We start from the raw sequence: 26,606 nt of genomic DNA on the forward strand, positions 1-26,606 counted from the left end.
GGTTGTATTAATTAAACAAATATTTTTTGAGAATCTGGTAGGACTAACATAGCTATTCTAATTTCTATAGGAAATACAATGGTGTGAAAAAAGAACCTTTCTTCCAAAGAGTTGACTAACAGAGAGCTAATAGGTGTTACGAATCAATGTCTATTTTCCTTATATTGCAAACACTTTAATACCACATCCAATGAAAATGGTTTTATTGATTGAATGAAAACCTGTTCTTCTGGTGTTTCCAGAGCACACAATATAATAAAAGATTGATTAAAGTCACCTAAAATATAGTTACACCATTCTTAACCTCATGGATTTAGATAGAATAATAAAGCTTTTAAAAAGGACTCTACTGATTTCAGACAGTTTTGACATGGAGAGAGCGAGAGAGACCATAAGACACAAATATCTTTATAGGGTCTGAGAGACCACTAGATAGTACAATGCTGTGCAGAAAAGGTAACAAATGAATCGTAGCTAAATAGCTATCACTTCCAGGAAGTGTTCCTGGGAGCAGTTTCACTCTCTTATACTGAGAACAACAAGAGGCATATTTATGAATCTTGCAACTGTTTTTTTCTCTTTTTTTATTATAGAACTATTTTTAGTCATTTTGTAATAAGATTCACATTTTTAATAAAGCCAAAATCATCTAGAACTCAAGCAAATCAATCTCATTGTAGTATAGCACATTGTTTTACTATCTAAACATTGTGAAAATAATATAAAATAGTTTGCTCTGTTTTCACAAGATTGTATTCCCTTTTTTTCTACATTTCAAAAGTTCCATTCTAAGAGGAACATGCTAAACTAAGCCACTGAAATGCAATCAATAAATACAGCCTGAAACAAACTGCAGGACTGTGCTGTTGTATCATCAAATCAATGGTAAGGGGAAAACCCAGAGACAGAAGACACCTGTGACATTGTCCCCAGGCAGGGATAATTTTGCAGCAGTCTCCTAGTCTTTGCCTTTGCTTTTAAGAGTTGGACGACTCCGGTCCAGTCAGTGCTCTTCCTTGTTCAATTTGTTAAATGATGGGGTTAGACCATGTGATTTCTAAGACAGTGCCCAATTCTGAAATTCTAATGATGTTAGTAGCAAGAATAGAATCGGATGACAGGGTGTGCCATAAAGGCTTGAGATGTATGAATTTGGCCTCTAGACCTGTGTTCTGTCCAAACCTGTTTAGGCATCATCTGCCCACACCCAGCTCTTTCCAGTGTGCCTGCCTACCAGAAACTGGGGAGGACAACAGGTCAGGTCACTTTCTCCAGGAATAGGACTCTGAAAAGTGATGTATCTGAAGTTTCTCATTTGCTAGATAGAGAGAATAGTACAGGTATCAAATGAGACGATGCATGTCTAGTACTTAGAACACACAAACGCACACACCCGGAGAGGCTGTAAAAAGACACATGAGTCAGTCTCAAGGAATAGACCATATTTCAATCCTAATTCACTTAAACAAACTAAAAGAGCATTCATTACTGCCCAGAGAGTTGATGATACGGAAGAACTGTTAAAGACATTTAATGGCATTCCAGCTATGTCAAAAAGACAGGGAGCAAGCTCTTATTCTTTTAAAGATATATACTAAAATGTTTAAAGATAAGATGAAAAAAACTCAGTTTTAAAAGTAAGTGCCGTTGGCCGGCACCGCGGCTCACTAGGCTAATCCTCCGCCTTGCGGCGCCGGCACACCGGGTTCTAGTCCCGGTCGGGGCGCCGGTTCTGTCCCGGCTGCCCCTCTTCCAGGCCAGCTCTCTGCTGTAGCCAGGGAGTGCAGTGGAGGATGGCTCAGGTGCTTGGGCCCTGCACCCAATGGGAGACCAGGATAGGCACCTGGCTCCTGCCATCGGATCAGCGTGGTGCGCCGGCCGCAGCGCGCCAGCCGTGGCGGCCATTGGAGGGTGAACCAACGGCAAAAGGAAGACCTTTCTCTCTGTCTCTCTCTCTCTCTCACTGTCCACTCTGCCTGTCAAAAATAAAAAATAAATTAATTAATTAAAAAAAAAAAAAGTAAGTGCCGTGGAATAAACTCCTCTAAATCTCTCTGTGGATGGCTTCCACACAGCCTCTCCAGCCTTATTTTTCATAACTTGCTAAGCACCAGCCACTTCAAACTCCTTTTGGCTCACAAGGGCATTGCTGTGACTCATGCCTTCACTGAATCTTTGCTGGAAGCCTTCTCCAGCTCTGAATTCTACCTGTCTTCCAGTCATCCTTCACTGTTTGGGCTGACGACCCTATGAGAATCCTGTCTTGGCATCTCCAGGCTGGGTTAAGCACCTGCCACTATATACCACTAACCTCAATGGCTGAACCCACTACTATATACCACTAACATCCATGGCTGCCCTGTGCTGCAATTGTCTGCTTATGTTTGTGTTCCCCCCAATAGACTGTGATTTTTTGAAGATCTTTGATTCTGTACTTGATCTCTGAATCTCAAGAATTAGAAACCATGAGTGGTTTTCTAGAAAGATGCTAAGAGGCTGGGCCAAGCCAGTAGGACTAGGAATGGAAAGCAGAGATGAGACCCGAGAGGGGTTGAAACATAAATAAGAGTGTCAATTGTTGAATCAACAACAGGAGTCACTGTGCACTTACTCCCCATGTAGGATCTCTGTCCTTAATGTGTTGTACTATGAGAATCAACGGTAAAACTAGTATTCAAACAGTACTTTAAACTTTGTGTGTCTGTGAGGGTGCAATCTGTTGAAACCTTTACTTAGTATAGAGTTGATCTTCTGTATATAAAGATAATTAAAAATGAATCTTAATGAAGAATGGGATGGGAGAGGGAGTAATATATGGGATGGTTTGCGGTGGGAGGGTGGGTATGGGGGGAAGAACCACTATAATCCAAAAGTTGTACTTTTGAAAGCTATATTTATTAAATAAAAGTTTCAAATAAAATAAAATAAGAAACAGAATGGACCAAATGCCTGACTGGATTTGGAAGCACAAGGGTGGAGAGGAGCTGAAGATGCTGTCAAGGCTCCTAACATGGGAGGTATAGCCAAGATCAATAATGTAAGCAACTCCACAAGCTTTCGGGGAGGCACTGATACGTTTTCACAGACACTTCTGGGTTGAAGTTTATAATAACATGGTTCTGAAAAACACAGGGTTTACTCACAAGCAGCTCTGTATAATTCAGTCCAAAAATACGGCACTGAATGTAAAGCCAAGAGCCAAAGGGTCTGGTCTCATTTCTGCCAATTATTAGCTTTATAATGTCGAGTGAGTTCCTTAAAATCTTAAGCTAATTTTTTCTTCATAGTAAGTGCTTAATAATATTTTCCTCACCTTTCTGTCAAACTGGTTATCAAAGTAGTATCAGTACTAGGTGATGGCTTCCACACAGTAGACAACAGGAGTGAGACATGGAATTTTAGAATTGGAAGGAAAAACAGTTATGTGAATCATTATTGTAAGCATCTCTTCATTTAGCATTGACCAGAAAAGGAGGGCACAGTGGGGCCTGCCAAAGTTTCAGGACAGGAGAACTGAATGTGGCCAATAAAAGCATTAAGCTGCTCTATAAGCAAAGGATTTGTTCTTACTTTCTGGTCTCTATCTGCCACAGATAAGAAGCCAGCTCTACCAGGAGGAAGAGTACCATAGTTCTGAGCAGGAAAGAATGAGGAATGAAATCTCCGACCTAACAGAGGAGCTCCATCAGAAGGAGATCACTATAGCAACTGTCATGAAGAAAGCTGCCCTTCTGGAAAGACAGTTAAAAATGGAATTGGAAATAAAAGAAAAGATGTTAGCAAAACAACAGGTATGCAAGCAGCTAGAACAGCACCTCTTCCAGTGCCAACAGCAGCCTTATTTTTTTTTAATGCTTACTTATTTATTTTCATCTACTTGAAAGGCAGAGAGAGAGAGAGAGAGAGAAAGAGATGGGGGAGGGAGGGGGAGAGAGGGAGAGAGGGAGAGAGAGAGAGAACTTCCATTTGCTGGGTCAAACTGAAGCCAGGATCCCAGAACTCCATTCGGGTCTCCCACATAGGTGGCAGGTTCCCCAGTACTTGAGCCACAACTTCTGCCTCCGAGGATGCATTAGCAGGAAGCTAGATTGGAAGCAGAAGTGCCAAACTCCAACCAAGCACTTTGGTATGGGATACAGGCATCCCAAGCAGCATCTTAACCTGCTGCTGTGCCACAACACCCACCGGCAGCCTTCATTATTTACTAATAAAAGCTTGGCATCGCTCAGTGTTACTTCTGAGACTAGCATCACATAGAACTGCCTTGTGGAGGCACACAAAGCCCCTGTGAGATAATGCAAAGTGTCATCAAAACACAGAGAGAAGTGAGTGACAGCACCGTGATTTTCTCATAAAACCTCATCAAAACATTTTCCTGTAACCTCAAACAACCTCCTACCTATGCTCTAATCAAAGATTTTTTTTCCTTCAGTTCTTTTTCTGTAATTGCCTTCCATTAATATTTTTATCTGTTTTTTTTTTTTGTTTTTTTTTTGTTTGTTTGTTTGTTTGTTTTGACAGGCAGAGTGGACAGTGAGAGAGAGAGACAGAGAGAAAGGTCTTCCTTTTTGCCATTGGTTCACCCTCCAATGGCCGCCGCAACCGGCGCACCGCGATGATCCGAAGCCAGGAGCCAGGTGCTTCTCCTGGTCTCCTATGGGGTGCAGGGCCCAAGCACTTGGGCCATCCTCCACTGCCTTCCCGGGCCATAGCAGAGAGCTGGCCTGGAAGAGGGGCAACCAGGACAGGATCGGTGCCCCAACCAGGACTAGAACTCGGTGTGCCGGCACCACAAGGCGGAGGATTAGCCTAGTGAGCCGCGGCGCCGGCCCTAATATTTTTATCTTAAAAAAGGAAAAACTCCAATTCCACATTCTTTTGGCTGTTTCCCACCCACCTCCACGTTTCATGCATTTCTTCTAGGCTTTTAAAAAATGAATGTGGAAACACGAAAATCACTTCATATTTACCTTACATTCACCCAGTGCACAGTATGGTGCAAGAGGAAAAATAGCAAGAATCACATTCTACTGTTAAACACTGCAAGTTACTTCACCTTCCTCCTCCTCCCCCTCTCCTTCCCTCCCTCCCTGCTTCTCGTCTTTCTGGCCTTCTGGTTTATTTTTTAAATTCCCTCAGTGTCTTACTCATTATCAAACTGGCAGCCATAGGGAACACAGCAGTTATCTGCCCTCTTACCACATCCTAGTAGATGTTTTGAGAGCAGAAAAACATTTATTGAGGCTTCAGTAACTTTCTAGGCTTAAGAGGGTTATTTCACAAACAGCACCACTATGTAAATCCTGTGCATTACAAAAACAGAAGAGGTCCTGCCTTTGCCCAAGCATGAGCCTTAACTCAATATGCAGGAAGACAGCACAGGTAGGATAATGGTACTGGTTGGGCCTACACAGGGATGGATATTTCACAAGTGTTAACAGTGATCTGGGTAGCTGGATGAGGAATGCTTTTTATTTTTTCTTTTATGTAGCTATGTATTTTCTTGGTTTGTCAATAAGCATATGTTTCATAATTGACAAAAAAAAATTCTTCAGGCAAGTGTTCTATGTAGAAATAAGTCCTACATCAATAAAAGGACACATACTATATCCAAGTATTGTCAAGTAGAAGAAATGAAGGAAACAAAAGATAAATTAGGAGACAGAATGAAATAGTCACCAAAAAATGAAAATTTGAAAGAATATGAGAAAGAACAAAATTAAACATGAAAATCATGTTGCATGTTGTAAAACTTAATCAGGTGTTGAAAATTAATGGATGATGCTGTTTAAGCATGTTTTTAAAAATTATGATATTCTGGTGATAATTTGTATACAATAGAAAACAGAATGAGGAATAGAATTTTGGAATTGAAGGAAAAAAGTAATGAATCATGATTATAAACATCTACTTTTAATTTAGTGTTGATCAAAAAAGGAAGGCCCAGTGCGTCCTTGGTAAGCAGAGAACTAGATCAGAAAAACCTGACTGGTAATGATCAAAACCTAGGGAGAAATGTTTCCATTCACCACTCACAAAAGTCTGTATTCACAAAATCCAGTTTTTAACGAACTTTGAGTCTTTTATATGAATTTTACATTTACCTTTTATCTGCTAATCTTTCAGGTCTCAGATATGAGATATAAAGCTGTCAGAACCGAAAACACACATCTGAAAGGAATGATGGGAGATTTAGACCCTGCACGGTACCTGGTAATACACTGAATCCATTCAGTAACTTGAACAGAGATGGGTTGGCCAGGATTTACCCAGACGTCACCCAGCATGCAGGAGTTAGGCTGGCAGATTGTTTTGCACTTCAGTTGAATTTACTTTCATCTTTAGGCTGAACGTTTAAATTTCTAGTTTTCTCTCCTGTCCTTTTCTTGGATTGGGCTCAATTTTGATCATTTCCCAAGCAGGCAATTTCCTTACTTTTGCCTTTTGATGTTGCCTTGAAATCCTACATCCTACCTGGCAAGATGCAAGTGTCAGCCTTCCAACCCCTGTCAGAACGAATGGTTCTGCCTTGTTTTGCAGCTTGTCACTTCCCACTGGGTGGCAAGCAGGGCTCTTCTCTTAGTAGTGGTTGTATTACTAGCACCTCACAACATCACATGTTGAGTAAGCATTCAGTGCGTGCTGCTGACTAGAAAAAGGTAAGAGCTCCTGGTTTTAACCAATGGCTCTACATGTCTGCACAAGGCAACTTAACCATGCATGGTGCTTCTCATTTCAATTATTTAATGTAACAGTTGATTTTATATGAGAATTTATATTGAAATAATGAAATATCATTGTCACTTATTATTTATTTGCTTGGAGAGCAAATTCTAAAATAATTTTTCTACCATTTGAGAATTGGAGAGTATGAGATGCATATTGTAATTGTTTAACTTAGCCTCAGTATCTTCAACCATTCTCCATGGCCCCATGATACCATATTTTATGGTATCATGTGATATTATGTGCCTGTTCTCACAATCGTCATTATTCTGGCACCTTCCTTCTTTTTTTAAAAAAAAAAAATTTTTTTGACAGGCAGAGTGGATAGTGAGAGAGAGAGACAGAGAGAAAGGTCTTTCTTTTTGCCATTGGTTCACCCTCCAATGGCCGCTGCGGCCGGCGCATCGCGCTGATCCAAAGCCAGGAGCCAGGTGCTTCTCCTGGTCTCCCAGGCGGGTGCAGGACCCAAAGACTTGGGCCATCCTCCACTGCCTTCCCGGGCCATAGCAGAGAGCTGGCCTGGAAGAGGGGCAACCGGGATAGAATCCGGCGCCCCAACCGGGACTAGAACCTGGTGTGCCGGTGCCGCAAGGCGGAGGATTAGCCTGTTAAGCCACGGTGCCAGCCGGCACCTTCCTTCTTGTTTAGGCTTCTGGTTCTGTGATTGCAGTACAGCTGGATAAAAAATAAAGCATGTAATCTCATGTAAAAGATTGTTCCCAGTCTCTTATAGTTAATTCACATGGCCTATGACTCATTGCTAAACACCAGACACACAAAAACCTAAATCAGATCCTGTCCCCCGCCTCCTGGCCTGAGTCCTTTTTGCTCACACAATGATTTTTTGTTTGTTTTCATTTCAGTCTGGATGTTTTTAGGTGTATGTCCTGGGTCACCATAACCCCCACTGAGCCTGCTTCACTCTGGCTCCTGCAGGCTTTGTTTATTTATTGGTTTTTGGTGTTTCAAGAACTATAAAACCTACAGAGATGTATCAAAAAGAAATGAATTGGCCACATCCCTACCCGCATACCTAGTTTGGATTCCAGAGATATCCAGTGCTCACATGGTAGTTTGCAGCACTCTGTAACTTTTGCCTTGCTCATTCACACATCACAAGAGGATTAGTTGGGTGTTCTTTTACAGAAATAAATGGATACTATATACATCGTCCCAAATTTTGACTATACATATAATATATAATATGTTATATTATATATAATGACTATATATATAATATGTAAAACTGCCTTTTGACCATATATATAATGTCAGTAAGCATCATTTAATCTTTCCTAATTTCCTAAGAAAAAACAGTCATGTAATATAATTTGTATTTTTCTTATCAATTTATAAAAGTACTTTTCTAAATCTGTTGTTTATAACTTTGTTTATGATTACATTTGCCACAAAAAGATTTAAATTTTGTTTTCCATATATGTTTACCTTGTGGCTTTAACGAGTTTTCCCAATTTCTAGATGTATATGTGGCCTCTAAGAATTTTCAAATACTTTTATAATTTTTATTTAAGCCTATAATCCATTTGAATTGTAGTTTTGCATGTAATATAAAATAGAAACCCCATTTAAATTTTTATATGAACATTAAGCTCAATGCTATCCAGTTCCTCCTGATAACTTCTTGTTGGATTCTATTTGGAATTGAATTAAATATATATATTAACTTTGAAAGATTTGGCATTTTTATTATAATAAATTTTCTCATACAAGAATATGACATGACTTTCCATTTCTTCATATTTTATGTCTTTCAGTAAGATCTTATAATTTTCTTTGTATATATTCTATGCCCTTTCTTTTGAAACTTATTTTCAGATTTTTTACTATTCTCATCATTATTGCAGATGGAATATTTTCTTTTCTCCATATCTAGGAACTTATAGTAATATTAAAAATCCAAATTGTCTTATTAATTCTGGTAGGTTTTTTGTAGAGGTTTCTTAGGGTTTTTTGAGATTTATAATCATCTCAATAAAAATATATCTTCATTTCCACTATTCATAATGATTATTTTTGTCATATTACATTTGCTAAAACTTTCACGAAATTATTAACCAATAATAGTGATTGCTAGCAAATTTTCCAGTTCCTGATTTCAAATGACATGGTTTTAGAGTTTTGTTGCTTAGTGTAATATTGTTCTTGATTTATAGTCTTTATTATAGCTTTCTATTCCTACACAGAGTTTTTTTTATTAAGAGTTGCCAATCGTTTTTATAAAATGTCTTTTCAGCATATATGACATAATGTGGGTTTTGCCCTTTAATTTGTTGATGTGTAACAGACTGTGGTTAACAGATTTCCTGATATTGATCTACCTTTGAATTCCTGGAATCAATCTTCTTAGTCATTATATTCATTTGATAGGGCTGCTGTAAAAAGGCACCACAAATTAGGTAGCTTAAAAACAGCAGAGATTTAATATTGCACAGTTCTGGAGGTTGAATGTCCGAAATCAAGGTGTCAGCAGCTGGCAGACCAGACCTGTGCTTGGTGTGAAACTGTACAGGAGGATTCTTCCTGGCCTCTTCCGAATTTCAGGAGATTGGCTGGCAGTTGTTGGTGTTGCTTGGTTTGCACACGCCTGTCTCCCATCTTCCATCTTTCCATGGCATTCTGCCTGTATCTCCGCCTTCACAAGGGTGTGTGTGTCTTCATGTGTCTTGTCTCCATTACTGTCTGTTTTGGTGTCCAGATTTCTCGCTTATATAACACAGCAGTCAAACTGGATGGTCTAGAATAGTTTAGATAATATTAGAATTATCAGTCCTTTAAATGTTAGGAAGAACTATCTTGACCTAGTAATCTTCAACTACCTTTCCATTATTTTTAAGTTGCTTGGTATATTCAGGGTTCACTACTTCTTAGGTCATTTTAGTAGTGTGTATTTTTCAAGAAAATCTTCATCCCTTTCAGTTTGTTTCCTTGTTACCAAAGGTAGTAATGTCCTCTACTGTTTTCATCTATAGCCTGTGATTATGTTTCCTTTCTTATTTCTAAGTTTGCATAATTTAGCATGCTGTTTCTCTCCTTTTTGTTTTACTCCGATTCATAAGGGATTCATTTATTTCACTCATATTTAAAAGTATTGGTTTTGGACTTATTTTTCCTTTCATTTACTTTTCCTAATTTTGTTACCTTTAGATTTTATTGATTAATTTTCTCCTTCTAGTTTTATTTTGCTGTAATTCTAGTTTCTTTTTTTTTTTTTTAAAGATTTATTTATTTATTTGAAAGTCGGAGTTACACACAGAGAGAAGGAGAGGCAGAGAGAGAGAAAGGTCTTCCATTGCTCGTTCACTGCCAAGATGGCTGCAACAGCCGGAGCTGTGCCGATCCAAAGCCAGGAGCCAGGAGCTTCCTCTGGGTCTCTCACGTGGGTGCAGGGGCCCAAGGACTTGGGCCATCTTCTACTGCTTTCCCAGGCCATAGCAGAGAGCTGGATAGAAAGTGGAACAGCTGGGTCTTGAACCAGCGCCCAATGGGATGCCGGGGCTTCAGGCCAGGGCATTAACCTGCTGCGCCAACAGCGCCGGCCCCAATTCTAGTTTCTTTTTTTTTTTTTCTTTTTTTTTGTGTGTGTTTTTTTTTTCTAGTTTCTTAAAATGAAGAAAACTCTCACATCTGTTAGGTGTTAAAGTCCAATAATTAGAAAAAAAACTCACAATTAGGTAATTTTTTCTGAAATAACTGAAATAAGTAGAATTAAATAATGTGCTGATTTTACATGAAGCAAAATATTTATATCATTATTTTTAAGTCCTTTAAAATTTAATATATTTGGATAATATCAAAATAACAATAATTTTTCTTCTCTAGGCAAGGAAATTTCTGATCTTAATGTTGATCATTTCCAAATAATACAGCTTTGCAAGTTTTTCTGCTTAACTAGTGGTGAAGCGCCCTACTCAGTTCCACTCGGGAAAAGATGTTCGCAGAAAGCCCGTGCTCAGTGGTAGAAAGAGCAGCCTGGCATCAGTTACCTCCCAGTGCAGGCAGGGGCTGGGCAGCTCCTAGTTTCCTCTGAAGAATGTACTGATGGGACTAACTACTTGGTATCTAAGTTTTCCTGGGTCTCCTTGACACAGTTAGTATAGTAATAGAACTGGGCAGAGGCTCTTTGCTCTGAAAGATGCTTTCCTTGGATTTGTATGGAAACTTGAATGCATGGAGCACAGAAAGGGGTTTTCTTGATTTTATAGTAATACTCAGTTCATGGAAATGTTTAAGAAGACCAGTTTGCCTTGCACGAATCCATTCAGTTTGCTAAAGAAAATAGCATAAAAAGTTTGTTCCTTCACAATGATTAAAACATCTACTTGCTGGCCGGCGCCGTGGCTCAACAGGCTAATCCTCCGCCTTGCGGCGCCGGCACACCGGGTTCTAGTCCCGGTCGGGGCACCGATCCTGTCCCGGTTGCCCCTCTTCCAGGCCAGCTCTCTGCTGTGGCCAGGGAGTGCAGTGGAGGATGGCCCAAGTCCTTGGGCCCTGCACCCCATGGGAGACCAGGAGAAGCACCTGGCTCCTGCCATCGGAACAGCGCAGTGCGCCGGCCGCAGCGCGCTACCGCGGCGGCCATTGGAGGGTGAACCAACGGCAAAGGAAGACCTTTCTCTCTGTCTCTCTCTCTCTCTCACTGTCCACTCTGCCTGTCAAAAATAAAAATAAATAAATAAATAAAAAATAAAAATAAATAAATAAATAAATAAACATCTACTTGCATGCTGAAAACTAACATACTAACCATGAAACATGATTAAAGAGTCTTTCTTTTTAGTCTAATTATTGTTGAATATACATAATTAAAAAGAAAAACTGTATAGGCATAATGCTAACATTTCACTAGTTCAACTGACCTCATCCAAGTCTTTCCAAATAAATAAGCACCAGGAGAGTTTGTCATTTCAAGAATAAGAAATGAGGCTTCAGACCCTGCCACTCACCTGGGAGTCCCAGATGGAGTTCCTGACTACTGGCTGCTTCCTAACTTAACCCTGGGCCATTACCCCTATTTGAGGCGAGAACCTGGGAATGGAAGGTGTGTGTGTGTGTGTGTGTGTGTTTCCCTCTCTTGCTCTAAATCTGCCTTTCAAATAAATATTTTTTTCTTTTTTTAAAGACATTTATTTACTTGAAAGTCAGAGTTACACACAGAGAGAAGGAGAGGCAGAGAGAGAAATAGAAAGAGGTCTTCCATCCACTGGTTCACTCCCCATTTGGCTGTAACGGCCAGAGCTGAGCTGTTCCAAAGTCAGGATCCAGGAGTTTCTTCTGGGTCCCCCATGTGGGTGCAGGGGCCCAAGGACTTGGGCCATCTTCTACTGCTATTCCAGGCCATAGCAGAGAGCTGGATTAGAAGAGGAGCAGCCAGGACATGAATCGGTGCCCAAATGGGATGCAGGCACTGCAGGTGGTGGCTTTACCCACTATGCCATAGCGCAAGCCCCTAAATATATCTTTTTTAAAAAAGAATAGGAAATGAAGGCAAGCATTTGTCCTAGTAGTTAAGATACCAGCTGGGACACCTGTACAGTCTTACATCAGAGTGTCTGGGTTGGATCCTTAGTTTTGACTCCTGATTCGAGCTTCCTGATAAGGCGGATCCTGGGAGTCAACAGAGATGGCTCAAATAGTTGGATTCCTGCTATCCACGTTGGAGACCTGGATTGAGTTCTCAGCTCTAGGCTTTGACTTAGCTTTGGCCTGGCCCAGTTCCAACCTGTTGCAGGCATCTGGGGAAATAAGTCAGTGTTATGGAAGCTCTCTATCCATTTGTCCCTCTACCTTTCATATAGATTTCTTAAAAATTTTTAGAAAAGAATAAAGAAATGAATGAAAACTATGGATTTCTAAAATTTTGGAAGAAATAAGAATTGAATACCGGATCTCTAAAGTAACCAAACGGAACCACAGAGGTAGATTTAATTAATATTTATTTTGCATGTATTTAATCATTTAATGGAAGATACATTCCTGAAATTAGAAAAGTGTTCAAGAACATAAAATGAGAGAACCTAAAAATAGATGGTTGTCAAGAAAAATGGAATATGCTCTTAAATTTAATATTTAATATTTAATATTACCTATGTAATTCTTTCAGGTCATATTCATCATACTTATTTAATTATGTACATTTAGAAAATTGGGGGGGTTAAAAAACTCATTGCTATTATCTTAATTATTTTAAGACAACATGAGTCTAACAATCGTCAGAGATATAACCTAATTTCATAGAGAAAACTTGAGTAGAATTTTAACTAAACAGCAGACTATCAGAGTCATACATTTTCACTGGCAGTTATTTGATTCAAAGTCAAATTTTGAATCTTTCCAAAGATGAGATTCTGACGGACATCTGGTTGACCTTTTTCAACCAGATCTACACATATAAACTTTTTACTTATAAAGAAAATTTTATAAGACAGTGCCTCTTCCATATTTATCAAAAGTCTAATTTTAGAATAAGCGATCATGAGGCCAGCGCTGTGGCATACTGGGTAAAGCTGCTGCCTGCAATGCCAGCATCCCATATGAGCACTGCTCCACTTTCAACCCAGCTCCCTGCTAATGCTCCTGGGAAAGCAGCTGGATGGCCCACATCCTTGTGCCCCTGCATCCATGTGGGAGACCCAGAGGAACCTCCTGGCTCCTGGCTTCAGCCTGGCCCAGCCCTGGCCATTGGGGTCATCGGGGAAGTGAACCAGTAGATGGAAGGTTTATGTCTCTCGCTCTCTCTCTGTAACTCTTTCCAGTAAATAAAAATAAATTTTTTTAATTAAGCAATCCTTTCTCTTTTAATGAAAAAGACTAGATCACTCTTTTATCTGCCATGGTGTCTCTCAAAAGAGTAAATGATGACAAATTCCAAGGCAAGGGCCCACCAAGCAGAGAAAGACTTTCAATATCCCTCCTTCTTCAAAGAACACCATGGTCAATGGACTTAGAAGCATGTAACCCTTCCCATACTGTTTGGTAGAAAAGTTCGCTCCCCTAGAGCATTTTCTTCCATTTAAAACTGAGGCCTTTCTGCGTATTTCCTAAACTTCCATAATGTGTTAGGCAGGAAACAGAAAACTTAGTTAACAGATTTGGTATTTTAAGCAAAAAAACAAAATAAGTAGGCAAACATTTTAAAGACCTAATCTATATATATATTCCTACACTTATTTATTTTATAACACATGAATAATTTACACTGTTCCAATTAGTCAAAAATTTTAGAAAAATCAGAATGAATATTTAAAGCATTCAAAGCTTTAAAATTTAGGAACTTCGAAATGCACATTCAATGCAATGATCATTTATATTTATGGACTTTGAACCATAGATATTTGGAGCTCAAAAAAAAGTTATTTCAACTCAGGTTGTGCTTTTTGTCCTAAAATACTATCCTTCTGAGAAGAGAGAATGTTTCTTAATCAGCAGGTTCACTGCTCATGAATATTGAAATCATAGTGCTAGAAATGACCAGATAGAGCCATTCAAAGCATTTTCATTGTGAAAGTACATCCTGTTTCTTAAAAATCTTTATGAAAAGTTCAGATACCCACTAGAAAACTTCTTATAGCATTTAATTAAAATATCCTCAGAAATCTTTATTTTTACTCTAAATCTCTCATTTTGTGATTTAACATATTTCATATTCTATTCTGAGGAGATATTAGAATTGACTGGCAGCCAGCACCGCAGCTCAATAGGCTAATCCTCCGCCTTGCAGCGCCGGCACACAGGGTTCTAGTCCCGGTCGGGGCACCGATCCTGTCCCGGTTGCCCCTCTTCCAGGCCAGCTCTCTGCTGTGGCCAGGGAGTGCAGTGGAGGATGGCCCAAGTACTTGGGCCCTGCACCCCATGGGAGACCAGGAGAGGCACCTGGCTCCTGCCTTCGAATCAGCGTGGTGCGCCGGCTGCGGCAGCCATTGGAGGGTGAACCAACAGCAAAAGGAAGACCTTTCTCTCTGTCTCTCTCTACTGTCCACTCTGCCTGTCCAAAAAAAAAAAAAAAGAATTGACTGGCTCCTACCAGGTAGTAAAACTTTATGATGACGCTGCCTTGCTCAAATCTGTGTGATTTTGGCAAAATTGTATCTGTGAGATGAATAAAATAGAATACTTCCGACTCAGACCCTAAGCTATATGCTTTTAGTATATATAATCTGTTGCATCATTCAGTAGTGGGGAATGGATGCTTTAATCAATGTGTGATCAGAACAATCAGAACAATAATTAGTATTCTCTCTCATTTTATACCAAAATTAATTCCAAATCATCTAAAGAATTAAATATAAAATAATGAAATTATAAAATATATAGAAGAAAATTTAAGTGAATATTTAACAGATTTATAATGAAAAAACTGAGATATGAAAGTAAGGAAGAGGCCGGCGCCACAGCTCAATAGGCTAATCCTCTGTCTTGCGGCGCCGGCACACGAGGTTCTAGTCCCGATCGGAGCGCTGGATTCTGTCCCGGTTGCCCCTCTTCCAGGCCAGCTCTCTGCTGTGGCCCGGGAGTGCAGTGGAGGATGGTCCAAGTCCTTGGGCCCTGAGCCCGCATGGGAGACCAGGAGAAAGCACCTGGCTCCTGGCTTTGGATCAGTGCAGTGTGCTGGCCGCAGCGGCCATTTGGGGGGTGAACTAATGGAAAGGAAGACCTTTCTGTCTCTCTCTCACTGTCTAACTCTGCCTGTCCAAAAAAAAAAAAAAGTAAGAAAGAAAGAAATACCATGATTTGTGTAAAAGAAAACCAATACAATGTTACTTAAAATTTTGAAAATAAATATTCCATAATAGAACAAATGAATTTGCTTATAGCTCTACAATGCAGTCATTAAAAATCTTATATTTGAAGGATATATAATATTTGAGGAACAAAAGCAGATCTCAAAACTTTATAAAATTTTTTTGATATTGGGATTACACTTTTAAAAGTATCCCTTTTCACTCTGACCTCAGAATCAGCCCTTAAGGCATTCAGATCTGGCTAAAAAGCCCATGAGATTTTCTCAGGCATGGAAAACCAAGACACTGTGGCAAAAAAAAAAAAAAAAATTACCTAAATGAAAGCTCTCTGTAAGTAAGATCCCAGTGGAAAGAAGGGGCCATCAGAGAAGGAGGCACTTTTCTCTAAAGGGAGGAGAAAACTTCCATTTTGATTATGACCTTGTCTAAATAAGGTCGGAGTTTGTGAACTCAAGAGGCTTCCATAGCCTTGGCAGCTTATGAAAAGAGCTTCGGGTGATTACTGACATCATGAGAGTGCCGATTGTTAAATCAACAACAGGAGTCACTGTGCACTTACTCCCCATGTAGGATCTCTGTCCTTAATGTGTTGTACTATGAGAATTAATGGAAAAACTACTACTCAAACAGTACTTTATACTTTGTGTGTCTGTGTGGGTGCAAACTGTTGAAATCTTTACTTAGTATAGAGTTGATCTTCTGTATATAAAGATAATTAAAAATAAATTTTAATGAAGAATGGGATGGGAGAGGGAGTAGGAGATGGGATGGTTTGCGGGTGGGAGGGAGGTTATGGGGGAAAAAAACCTCTATAATCCAAAAGTTGTACTTTCAAAAATTATATTTATTAAATAAAAATTTAAAAAGTATCCCTGTTATGTTTTATATTGATTATATTTTCTATTATTCTTACATATGGATAATTTTCTAAGTATTCATATACTATCATTATATTGACATTTTGCTAATTATATTGTATTTTCTATTGATAGAAAAAAATAATAGAAGGATATAAATTTAATTATTAATAGAAGTTATCATTGAGTAGTATGAAATATTTATTTTGTTCTTAATAGCTTTCCATAATTTCTACAGAAATAACAATAATACTTATGTCATCTATTATTTAACCTGAAAAAATTTTATTTTAAAATGAAAATGTATGTTGCTTCTAGTTTCATCATTTATCAATATTAGCTCTTTTATTAACGCTATTTCTGGTTCTGTTATTAATCTGTAATTTTTGTGTTTATGTTATTAATGTGTTATGTTATTAATCTGTTATTTGTGTGTTTATGCCTATAAACACACAAAATCATTCTGTTCTAGACAGAAAGGATGATAATGCACAGAGTAGATCATCCGTACTTGGGCATGGTAGTAGTCCATGCATTGCTTCTACAGCAAATGTGTTGTTCAGCAGCAGTTGCCACTGATTATGTGCTTGTTGTGAAGAGATAGACCAGTAGGAGGTGAGCAAGAGTAGAACTGCTGGGCTTGGCTCCAATGAAAGGGCCTTTCCAACACACACATCCAAACACACAGAAAGTATGCAAGACTTATAAGAGATAATGTATTCAATAATGGTTTATTTTATTCTTTAGAGTATGGATTTCACTAACAGGGAACATTCAAGGCATACATCTATCAACAAACTGGAATATGAAAATGAAAGGCTTCGAAATGATCTTGCAAAACTTCATGTTAATGGAAAATCGACATGGACGAATCAAAATAGCTATGAAGAAACTGGAAGATACTCCTATCAAGGCCAAATAAAAATGGAAAAAAATGAAGATAGGTATGCCGGTTGCATTATTTAAGGACATAAGTTTAAAAACAATTAAAATTTACTTCTCAATAATTCAGATTATAACTATGCTTTCTCATTGTTTACAATTTATATTATAGTGGTAATGCAGTAGTCTAGATACATTACTGTATTTTAAAAATCTTGTTGTCACTAGCTTTCAAAATATAACAGTGAAATAGGTGGGGTGTTACAGTGGATTTTAGCTCAGTAGTCTCTTCAGACCATCCTTGGAAGCTGACATGGCATGCAAAATATACAAATAAGTATTCCTCATTAATTTCTTACATCATAGCAACAGAGAAAACTAGATCTTAGTAGGTTAGGTACACTGTTCAAACAAAATAGAAAGTATTGGAAGATGTCACTTCTGACATAATATTGACAATCTAGCTGTGACAATAAACTGTTGGTCATTGCTTAAGAAAGGAATCTATGACTGTGTAAGAGAGATTTTCTCTGATTGTATGGAAAATCAATATTTTCTCTCCATATTATTCCTATGCTCTTTAAAATGTCACACTTCCAAGTTTTAAGTAAGTATATCATAAAGTAGGCCAATTTTCTCAATTTTAATAAATTGGGAAATCAAAAGTGTCCAAAATGGAAAAAGCTCAGAAAAACAGGTAAATCCTTTTCTACAGGGTTTCTCAGACCCATTAATATGCTAATTTATATTGTAAGTTTCCAAGAAGGGGTTTGGTGTACATCATTCCCCAAACTTATTTCATAATCAGATTTCTTAACATTCTGTGATACAGAGAGGTGGCAAATAGGCTCAGACTCAACTTCACTACAACTGTGTTCAGAAGCTCATAATACTTAACATGAAGAACCTCACATACTGGTCTCATACAATAGGATTCATACTTACAACCTTGGAAAATAGGCTTAACCTTTGTCATCCTCAATTTCCCACTTGAGAAACAGGAAGAATAATTGTGGGATTTTAGTGAGAATTATGAGAAAATCTATGTAACGTATTTAGTTCCATAAATGTTAGCCACTATTATCGATATTATTACTAACAAAATTACACTTGTAACAGCACTACTTTTCCAACAATTCACAGTGCCAAGAAAGTATATTTTGGTGAATATGTTAGCAGACACAGGTCTTTTCGCTTGGGGTATTACCAAATAATCAGTCTCAAGGACCAGTTGCTCAGAAGAAAGCTCTCCTTACTTTTCTTACTTGAAACAAGTAAAGAGACAGCAGAGTTTTAGTTCCCTACAGAAACTGCCCTCGTGGGAAGCAGTTTGCCAGGGCTTCTATTGCAAGGGTTAGGGCATGTCCAGAATGAAGAAGAAGAATGGCAGAGCCCTTCCTGCCTGTAACATACATCCGGGATACACAGAGACAGCGAGAGGGCCCTTCTTGCTCAGGCGACCTGCATCTTCACACATCAAATGTTTAAAAATCTGACTCACACTGGTTTCTTACAACTCTCCCTATTCATGGTGGTCCGACTCCCTCCAAGTACAATATTGCAAGATAAGCCTTCCTGGACCATCCCCTGAAAAACAAGCTTTGCAAAGTCAACTGTTTCGGATTCTCTGCCCCTGTTCCTGCACCCCTTTCTTGCCTACATCCTACACTCTTTCTTGCAAATAGACAAATGACTGAATCTAATATCTGCAGAGATAGTCCTGTTGAAGACAGTTGCCGCTAGGCTCATCTTTGTAACTAAGCTCATTGATTTTTTTTAAAGATTTATTTTATATATTTGAAAGACAGAGTTACAGAGAAAGTAGAGACAGAGAAAGAGGTCTTCCAACCTCTGGTTCACTCCCCAGAATGTTGCAATGGCAGGGGCTCAGTCAATCTGTAGCCAGGAACCAGGAACTTCTTTTGGGTTTCCCACATGCATTTAGGGGACTCCTCTGCTGCTTTCCCAGACACATTAACAGGGAGCTGGATTGGAAGTGGAGCAGACAGGACTCCAACCAGTGCCCATATGGGATGCCAGCACTGCACGCTGGAGCCTTAACCTGCTGTGCTGCTGTGCCACTGCGACAGCTCCACAGCCTGCCCACTTCTACAGAGAGGTAAGTCCATAAGCCCATGGGCCAGTTGAAAACAAATGTCTGCTTGTGGAAGATGGCCCAAGTCCTTGGGCCTCTGCACCTGCATGGGAGACCCGGAAGAAGCTCCTGGCTCCTGGTTTTGGATCAGCACAGCTCTGCCATTGCACGCATCCGGGGAGTGAACCAGTGGATGGAATACTTCTCCCCCTACCCCCCTTCTCTGCCTCTCTGTAACTCTGCCTTTCAAATAAAATAAATAAATCTTTTTTAAAAAATAAAGAAAGAAGAAGGTTTGTTTAATAGCTCTCCCCTACTTTCATCATCTCAGCTCTGAATGCATTAGAAGGGTATATTCAACCCCAACGCAAGATACAGCAAGCATTCAAAAGTGCTAAATAACCCTTCCTCGGGTGGTTAAAAAAGACTAGATGCAGAGTACTGCAAAAACATCAGTGGTAGAGTGCCATGACGGCAGTGGTGGCAACAGTATAAAAACAACAATGGGAAGATGGAACGGGTCTTTGGGCCACATCCACAGATCTGTTGTCTGGTGAATGTGCCCACATCGCCCAGCTGCTATAACTGAAAACCTGCCCCAAAGGGGTCTTACCTTGATCTTGGTGTAAGAATCTATTTTCTAACATAGACTAAACTCTCTACAAAGTGTTTCCCTTACTATATGACTTCAGTTCTCTGGAGGTCAAGTAATTACCCCCATGTATATAGTTTTTTCATGGTAAAGAGAAAACCAAGTCCCTACAGATACTATAAAGGGTCTTCCTGTACATTTTAGCTGCTGGCCTGTATTGAGCACCCTGAGTTGTTTCCTGTTCTTGCTTGTTGGAAATAACTTTGAAGCCTTAGATGAAGGTATCAGGTGGTGTTGTTGAAACAAAAATACAGTTGTAGTATTTTTAAAAGATATTTTTATTTGGATTGCCTCCATTTTTCTCTTAGGCAGGTAGTACAGAATGTGTTACAAGTGTGTAACAAAAACAAGACAGTAGGGGACACAACCAGCAACATAAGAGGTAAAGCACTCAGCAGGAGCTTATCTTAATAAGCAGTTTGGACTGCTATTCCTGCAGCAAAGCCTTGTGTCCTGCCAGTTTCATTTGTGGAAAGTTTCATTAAATTTGTTTTAATGCCTTGTCTGATTTCAGTGTTCTCCAGTGACCTGGTTTTTTAAAAGAAACAGCATTTCAAATGTTCTGAATAAATTATTACCATGTAAAACCCACTATGGGGATGAGTTGTGGACATGCAAGGACACTGTAAACTCACCAGTAGAGAACTGTAAGGCAGATATATCTCTATTAATTTTACCAAATGAAAAATGAAATCTTTCCCACATAGCTCAATGAAGTCAAATAGTGAAAGTTATACATATTTGTCAGACATAAATTAATTGGAAAATATATAAGCCATTTTACATATCAGAAGCTAGTGAAATAAGGTCTTATTAAACTATTTTAGGAAGGAAAAACCTTTTAGGTAAAGGCATATGAAGATAATGTTCCACAAAATAAAGTCCACTGTCTAATTATAAGGGAAATCTTGACTTAGTAGAGGAAAATTTATTTATTTAGTATGATATTATCTTTTATTCAGTCTGAAACATCTCACTTTTTGTTATTTTTCACTTCTGTTCAAAGTGTTAAGTTTTTTTTTCATTTATTAAACTTTTATTTAATGCTCATTCAGTTAAAATGTGAAGCATTTCAGGTTATTCTAAAGCATTTGTTTTCCAATAGAAAACTCAACACTTTACAAAACTATGAGTAAAATATAATCAAGTTTGATGAGGGTATTTTGAATATTGTTCTTAAAAGTTACACTTTTGACGTTTCAGGATAATGTATAAGCTAATTTGGAGTTATTTATGGAATTATTTATATATAACTAATTTTAATTATAAATCAATTCTACAATAAATAGAGGTTTATTCCTATAGAAGATATATTAAAGTGAATTTATGCTTTTAAAAGTTGTGTCATGTTACTGGAAAAATTTTAGTAATCACAAACATTAATCACTAAAGTGGCTTCGGGTCTAGCTAATGAATTAAAAGACTGTAATACAGAATGTCAGCAGGATTGTCATAAGCACCCACAGGATGGATCCCTTGCCATCTAGAAGCCATAAGGAAGCTGAGAAAATTTTGTCTGTTGCTCAATAAGGAGCAAAACACAGTAGACTGAAGAGTGCTGGGTCAGGAAACAGCAGCTCACAGAGTAGGAGCTATGTGCAGTGTTAGAACGTGAGCCTGGGAAGAGGTGATACAGCGTGATATGTGATGGGACCTTGTTCCTGCTAAGGACGTTGTCTGACAGCCCAGGAGAAATTAATGGAAGAGCAACATTTGCTGTACAAGTCAGAGCACTCTGAAAACTGTGACACATTGACACAAGTATCAAGTAGATAGATATGGACTCTTCAGGCCCTTCCTACCTAGCAAATTAAGCAGCAGCCTTGGAATAGAGCCTGTGGTAAAGCTAACTGTACAGATCAGCTTGTGAGGGGATACTAAAAGCCTCTGGAATAATTTTCAAGATAGCTTTTAAATTGATATAGGTAACATTTTATGCAAGGTGGTTTTATGAAGTATCTGAATAGCTATATTCTAGAAGAGCTTGTCAGATATAAAGATGATTTAAAACAAAAGTACTTTACTTCATAATGTAGTCTTTCCTTTCAATCTCTACATTTTATTGATCTTACAATAATAAGAATGCTCCTATATAAATTTTAGTAATTAATACCATAAAACTATATCTATACAGCCAGAGAAAAATGGATAATTGAGATAATTATTTAGATAATTTAGAACAAATAATACTTTACCTGAAATCTCTGTGTAATTGAGATTACAAAGATAGATGTGTGTGTGTGTGTATTTGAACTACTTGTATAATTATTTTTTTCCCCACTGTGCTTTGAAGTATAGAGGGTAGCCTCACTCAAATTAAGAGGCTTGGTTAAAGATCATGTGGAAATGTCCTATGCAATTTTTATTATTCTGTTTGATTTGTGAGATGTTTCATCTCATTGTGCACATCATAAACCATGTTATTTTAGTTTAATTTGCCGTTCTGTTTCCATGGTAATTATGGTTTTGGAAAATGGGTAGAAAAAAGATTTATTTCACAATAAATAAAAATGTATAACATGTTGTGTTTGTTTTTATGTACTAATTTACAGATGCCTCACTTAGCTTTTATTGCTATTTGTATGCATAGCTTTGAAAATGTTTCAGTAACAAAAAAAAAAGCCAAGTCTACAAAGATTAATCTTTGGACAAGGACAGAGAAAAATCATGTGGACTATTTTTAATTACATCAAATTTAAATCTAATCCATAATTATCTGTGGGAAATTTGAATTATTAGCAAAATTAAATAATTTTAAATGGAAGAGATTTTTATGTTTTCATAGTCTCTGATGATCTGATCAAATTTAGACCCCATTTTTTTTCATTAAATATTTAATCTCAAATGGCCTAAGATAAAAAAAAAATTTTATAAAATTTTAGGATAAATTGGTTCATTTCTTTGTTTTATTATTCATTTGTTCAGTCAGCAAATTGAAATTAAAATCTCACTGGTATTCTTTTTTTCACTGTCATCTTCCACCCTGTGTTTTAGCACAAATAACAGATTGCATGCTGTGCCTTTTTTCCAAATTATGAGTTCTGAAGTAAAAAAAAACCCTGGATTTAAGTCCAAAATCGAAAATTATTACTTCCTAGCAATTGCTCTGATTTAAAAAGTAGATTACTCAAAAAATAATTTAAATTTTAAGTCTTAGTTTCCTTATCTATAGATAGTATTCATACTGTTAGGATTATTTTGAAAACCAAATGAGTTTAAAAATAATAATAACAATAATACCTAATCTTTACTGGGTGCTTACAATATGCCAGCTATTGTGTTCAAAGTGTTTTACGTGTATTAAATAATTCAAGTCTCATAACAACCCTCTTTTATAAAAGAAAATTAAAGTTACCAAGAGTTAAGGTTGACTCTTCAAGATCATGTGACTAAAAGTCGAGATGGTATAAATTGAAAATTTTACATACATCATTAAGTTCAGTAGAAATTAGAATTTTTATACAAAGATTTATTTTATCATGAATAAAAAGTATAATTTTATTAAGAAAGCCAGTAAAGTTAAGTGTAATAGAGAATAAAAAAAGGGTATCTATCTAAAATCTTGAAGGGCATCAATATCAGCTGTTTAATATTTTTCTTAAACTGGCTTCAGATTATTTAATTAAATGGCACAGAGATATAAGAGAAAAACAGAAAAGGAAGCAACATAGGCAGAATAGCTTTAACAATTATCATGTTTTCTGCTTCACTATTAATCATTCTAAATCTTTTAAGTAAGCAAAAATTATTCATTAGGAAAGTCATTTTCAAAAAAATACCCAGATAAAGATCCCAAACATTTGGTTGTGTTTTACTTCTAAGTAGACATCAAGGAAATTAGGATTCTTAGCCACATAAACATACATTTATCAAACAATAACAAATATACCTTCTCTTTTAGACTTAGCCAAAACTGTGAGCCAAAGAGAAGTGCAACACCTTCATTACTACCTTTGACTTTTCCAACCAAAGAAATGACAAGCCCTTTGGTTAGCGATGATGAAGTATTCCCACTGGTGAGTTTCTGGTTGTTTGGACCTTTTTTTCCCTTTAATAGGTAATTATTTGTCCTTACATTGATATCAACATACTAATGTACGTAGTAGCTAAAAACAAAACAAAAGTTGCTCCCTGATCTGCAAGTCATTTGACCAAATGATGCAGGAAAAGAAAAGATCTATATTGTTTCATGAAGTCTTTTCAGCCCACGGTTATGCACCTCTACTGTGAGGTGTGCACCACAATTATAGGTGGTGCTTTTTAAATTGTGTAATCTTAGGGACTCACACCTGTTCCATGAGCCCTCAAAGATCTGTATATTTTATAGAGCAACAAGTTATCAATATTTTTATTGACCTTGACTTATATAAACATATACACATCCTAAGTGGACAGGCTGATAAATTATTACAAAGGCAGCACATCAGTGTAACTTCAACCCAGGTAATAACAGAACAATCACACCTGTTCAAGCTTCACTCATGCCCCCCCCTACTAGTCTCTACTTCCACTTGCTCCCAAGGATGACTTTTACATCATCCATTTTGCCCATTTGTAAATTTGATAGCAGTGGTATCACACTATATGTCTTATTTTGTGTCTGGCTTCTTTTGTTCAACATTGTCTCTGAGCTTCATCATCAACCATATTGTTTTACATAGTTGTAGTCCATTGTGTATTTTTTCTCTATAGTATGTCATTGTATATAAATACCAGGCACAAGGAAACTAAAATTCATTTATTCCTTCTACTTTTGATAGGAATTTTAGTCATTTCTAATTTGGAGGTATTGCCAAACTGTTTTCATAATTAAGCCAATGAATATCTCCAAAAATAGTGAATGAAAGCTCTCTTGCTCTCTATTCGTTCAAACACAAGTTACCATGTGTTTTAAATTTCAGCCACATGGTCACTGTGTAGCAATATCTTACCATGATTTTAATTCATATGCCTCTGGTGACTAAGGAGCACCTTTTCATAAATTTATTGGCCATTTTGCTATCCTTCTTTGTAAAGTGACTTCTTTGCTTAATTTTCTTTCAGATTGTCTTTATTCTTCTAATTTATAGGATTTTTCATGTATTCTTGATATAAGTCCTTTGTCGGTTTATGTATCAAAAATATCTTCTACTCTTACTTGCTTCTTTTCTTATGGTATCTTTCAATGAACAGAAGTTTCTAATTTTAATATATTCAAGTTTCTGACTCTCTTCATTTATGGGTAGTATTTTTGGTGTCCTATTAAAAATTCTTTCCTGTCCCAAGGTTATAAAAATACCCTATGTTATCTTCTAGACACTGTGGTTCTTTACTTTTATATTTAGATATACAATCCAACTGGAATTAATATTAGTGTACGATGCAACTTAATATTCTGAGTCCTTTTTTCCTACGGAAATGTTCAACTAACTCTGTCCCATTTATTCCAGTCCTGTAGATTCCTTTGGATTTCCTATAGTTACCATCAAAATAATGATGGTCTGATTTCTCACTGTCAGACCATTACACCTTTCCCCACTCCTTTTCCTTGCCTGATTGTACTGACTCAGCTCTCCAGGAAATGCTGAGGATTAAACACTACGAGCATCTTTCTCTCATTCTAAATCACAAAAAGAAAGCTTTCAAAATTTCACCCTGTGTATGATATTTCCTGTAGATGTTTTATAGATTCCCTTAGAAAGGTTAGAGAAATGACCTTTCATTCCTAAATTGCTAATTTGTTCATAGATAATGGATTTTATCAAATGCTTTTTCTTCCTCTATGAAAACAGCCATATTTTTCTCCTTTGCTCTTTTAAGGTGATACTTTATCTTGATTTCAGATTTTAATCCAACTTTGCATTCTTAGAACAAACCTCACTTGATCACTGGATTTTTTTAGTCCATTAATATCTGGTTTAGAATTTTGCTTTATGTTCATAAGAGAATTAGCTATAATTTTCCTTTGCCGTCCCTGTCATGTTTTAGTATCCGATTATGGTGTATTCAGAAAATGAGTAGGAAGGGTCCTTAATTTCAATTTTAATATTTTTCAGTTTTTGAATTTTCAGTGATTGTTTTAACAGTTTCTACTTCTCTGCTGAAGTGTTCTATTTTGTGATAATTTATTGAATATAATAATCAGTTTTAAAAACATATGTATTTTTTCCAATTCAGAAAGTACATAAGAATACTTTCAGCAATTACCTTACCTTATATTCGAAGTATATTATGTAATGTTTTAGTGCCCATTTGATATTAAGTATTTTTAAAAGTCAAATACAACAATTAAATTAGATGGGAGTATCCCATGAATTCTTTCTGCTTTTCTGGAATCTGTCACCCTATATTAGTAGGAACTGGAAGTAAGGTTGCAACTATTGTGGCAGAAAAAAAGAATTAAAACTTTTAACTTTTGAAGCAAAGGCAGAAACTATCAGGTTTTTTTTAACCCTCAATTCAAAGTTGAGACAGATTTCTGTAACAAAAGACAGCTTAATAAGAGAAAAAACAAGCAAGCTGAATGCTTGTAGTGCACAGTATGTGGGCAAAACGATTCAAAAGCAACTCAAGTCAAAAGCAACTCAAAGTAGCAGCTTAGAGTCTGGCTTATATATCCTCTTCCACAAAGAACAATGAATGTTAGAAAAGTGACA

At 37.3% G+C, this 26,606-nt stretch overlaps 1 protein-coding gene across 3 annotated transcripts in view; it reads left to right on the forward strand.

Annotated features, from left to right (window-relative positions):
• The window catches only part of DEUP1 (deuterosome assembly protein 1), a 96,055-nt gene that overhangs the window by 59,482 nt on the left and 9,967 nt on the right, over window positions 1-26,606 (forward strand). For all 3 annotated transcript variants that reach the window (XM_062196861.1, XM_062196862.1, XM_062196863.1), the window contains 4 exons: window positions 3,594-3,791; window positions 6,127-6,213; window positions 17,090-17,286; window positions 23,873-23,987. In XM_062196861.1, coding sequence (XP_062052845.1) covers window positions 3,594-3,791; window positions 6,127-6,213; window positions 17,090-17,286; window positions 23,873-23,987 — 597 coding nt within the window. The remainder of the gene's footprint in view (window positions 1-3,593; window positions 3,792-6,126; window positions 6,214-17,089; window positions 17,287-23,872; window positions 23,988-26,606) is intronic.

The sequence above is a fragment of the Lepus europaeus genome, chromosome 7, assembly GCF_033115175.1.
Source record: "Lepus europaeus isolate LE1 chromosome 7, mLepTim1.pri, whole genome shotgun sequence".
Taxonomy (NCBI): Eukaryota; Metazoa; Chordata; class Mammalia; order Lagomorpha; family Leporidae; genus Lepus; species Lepus europaeus.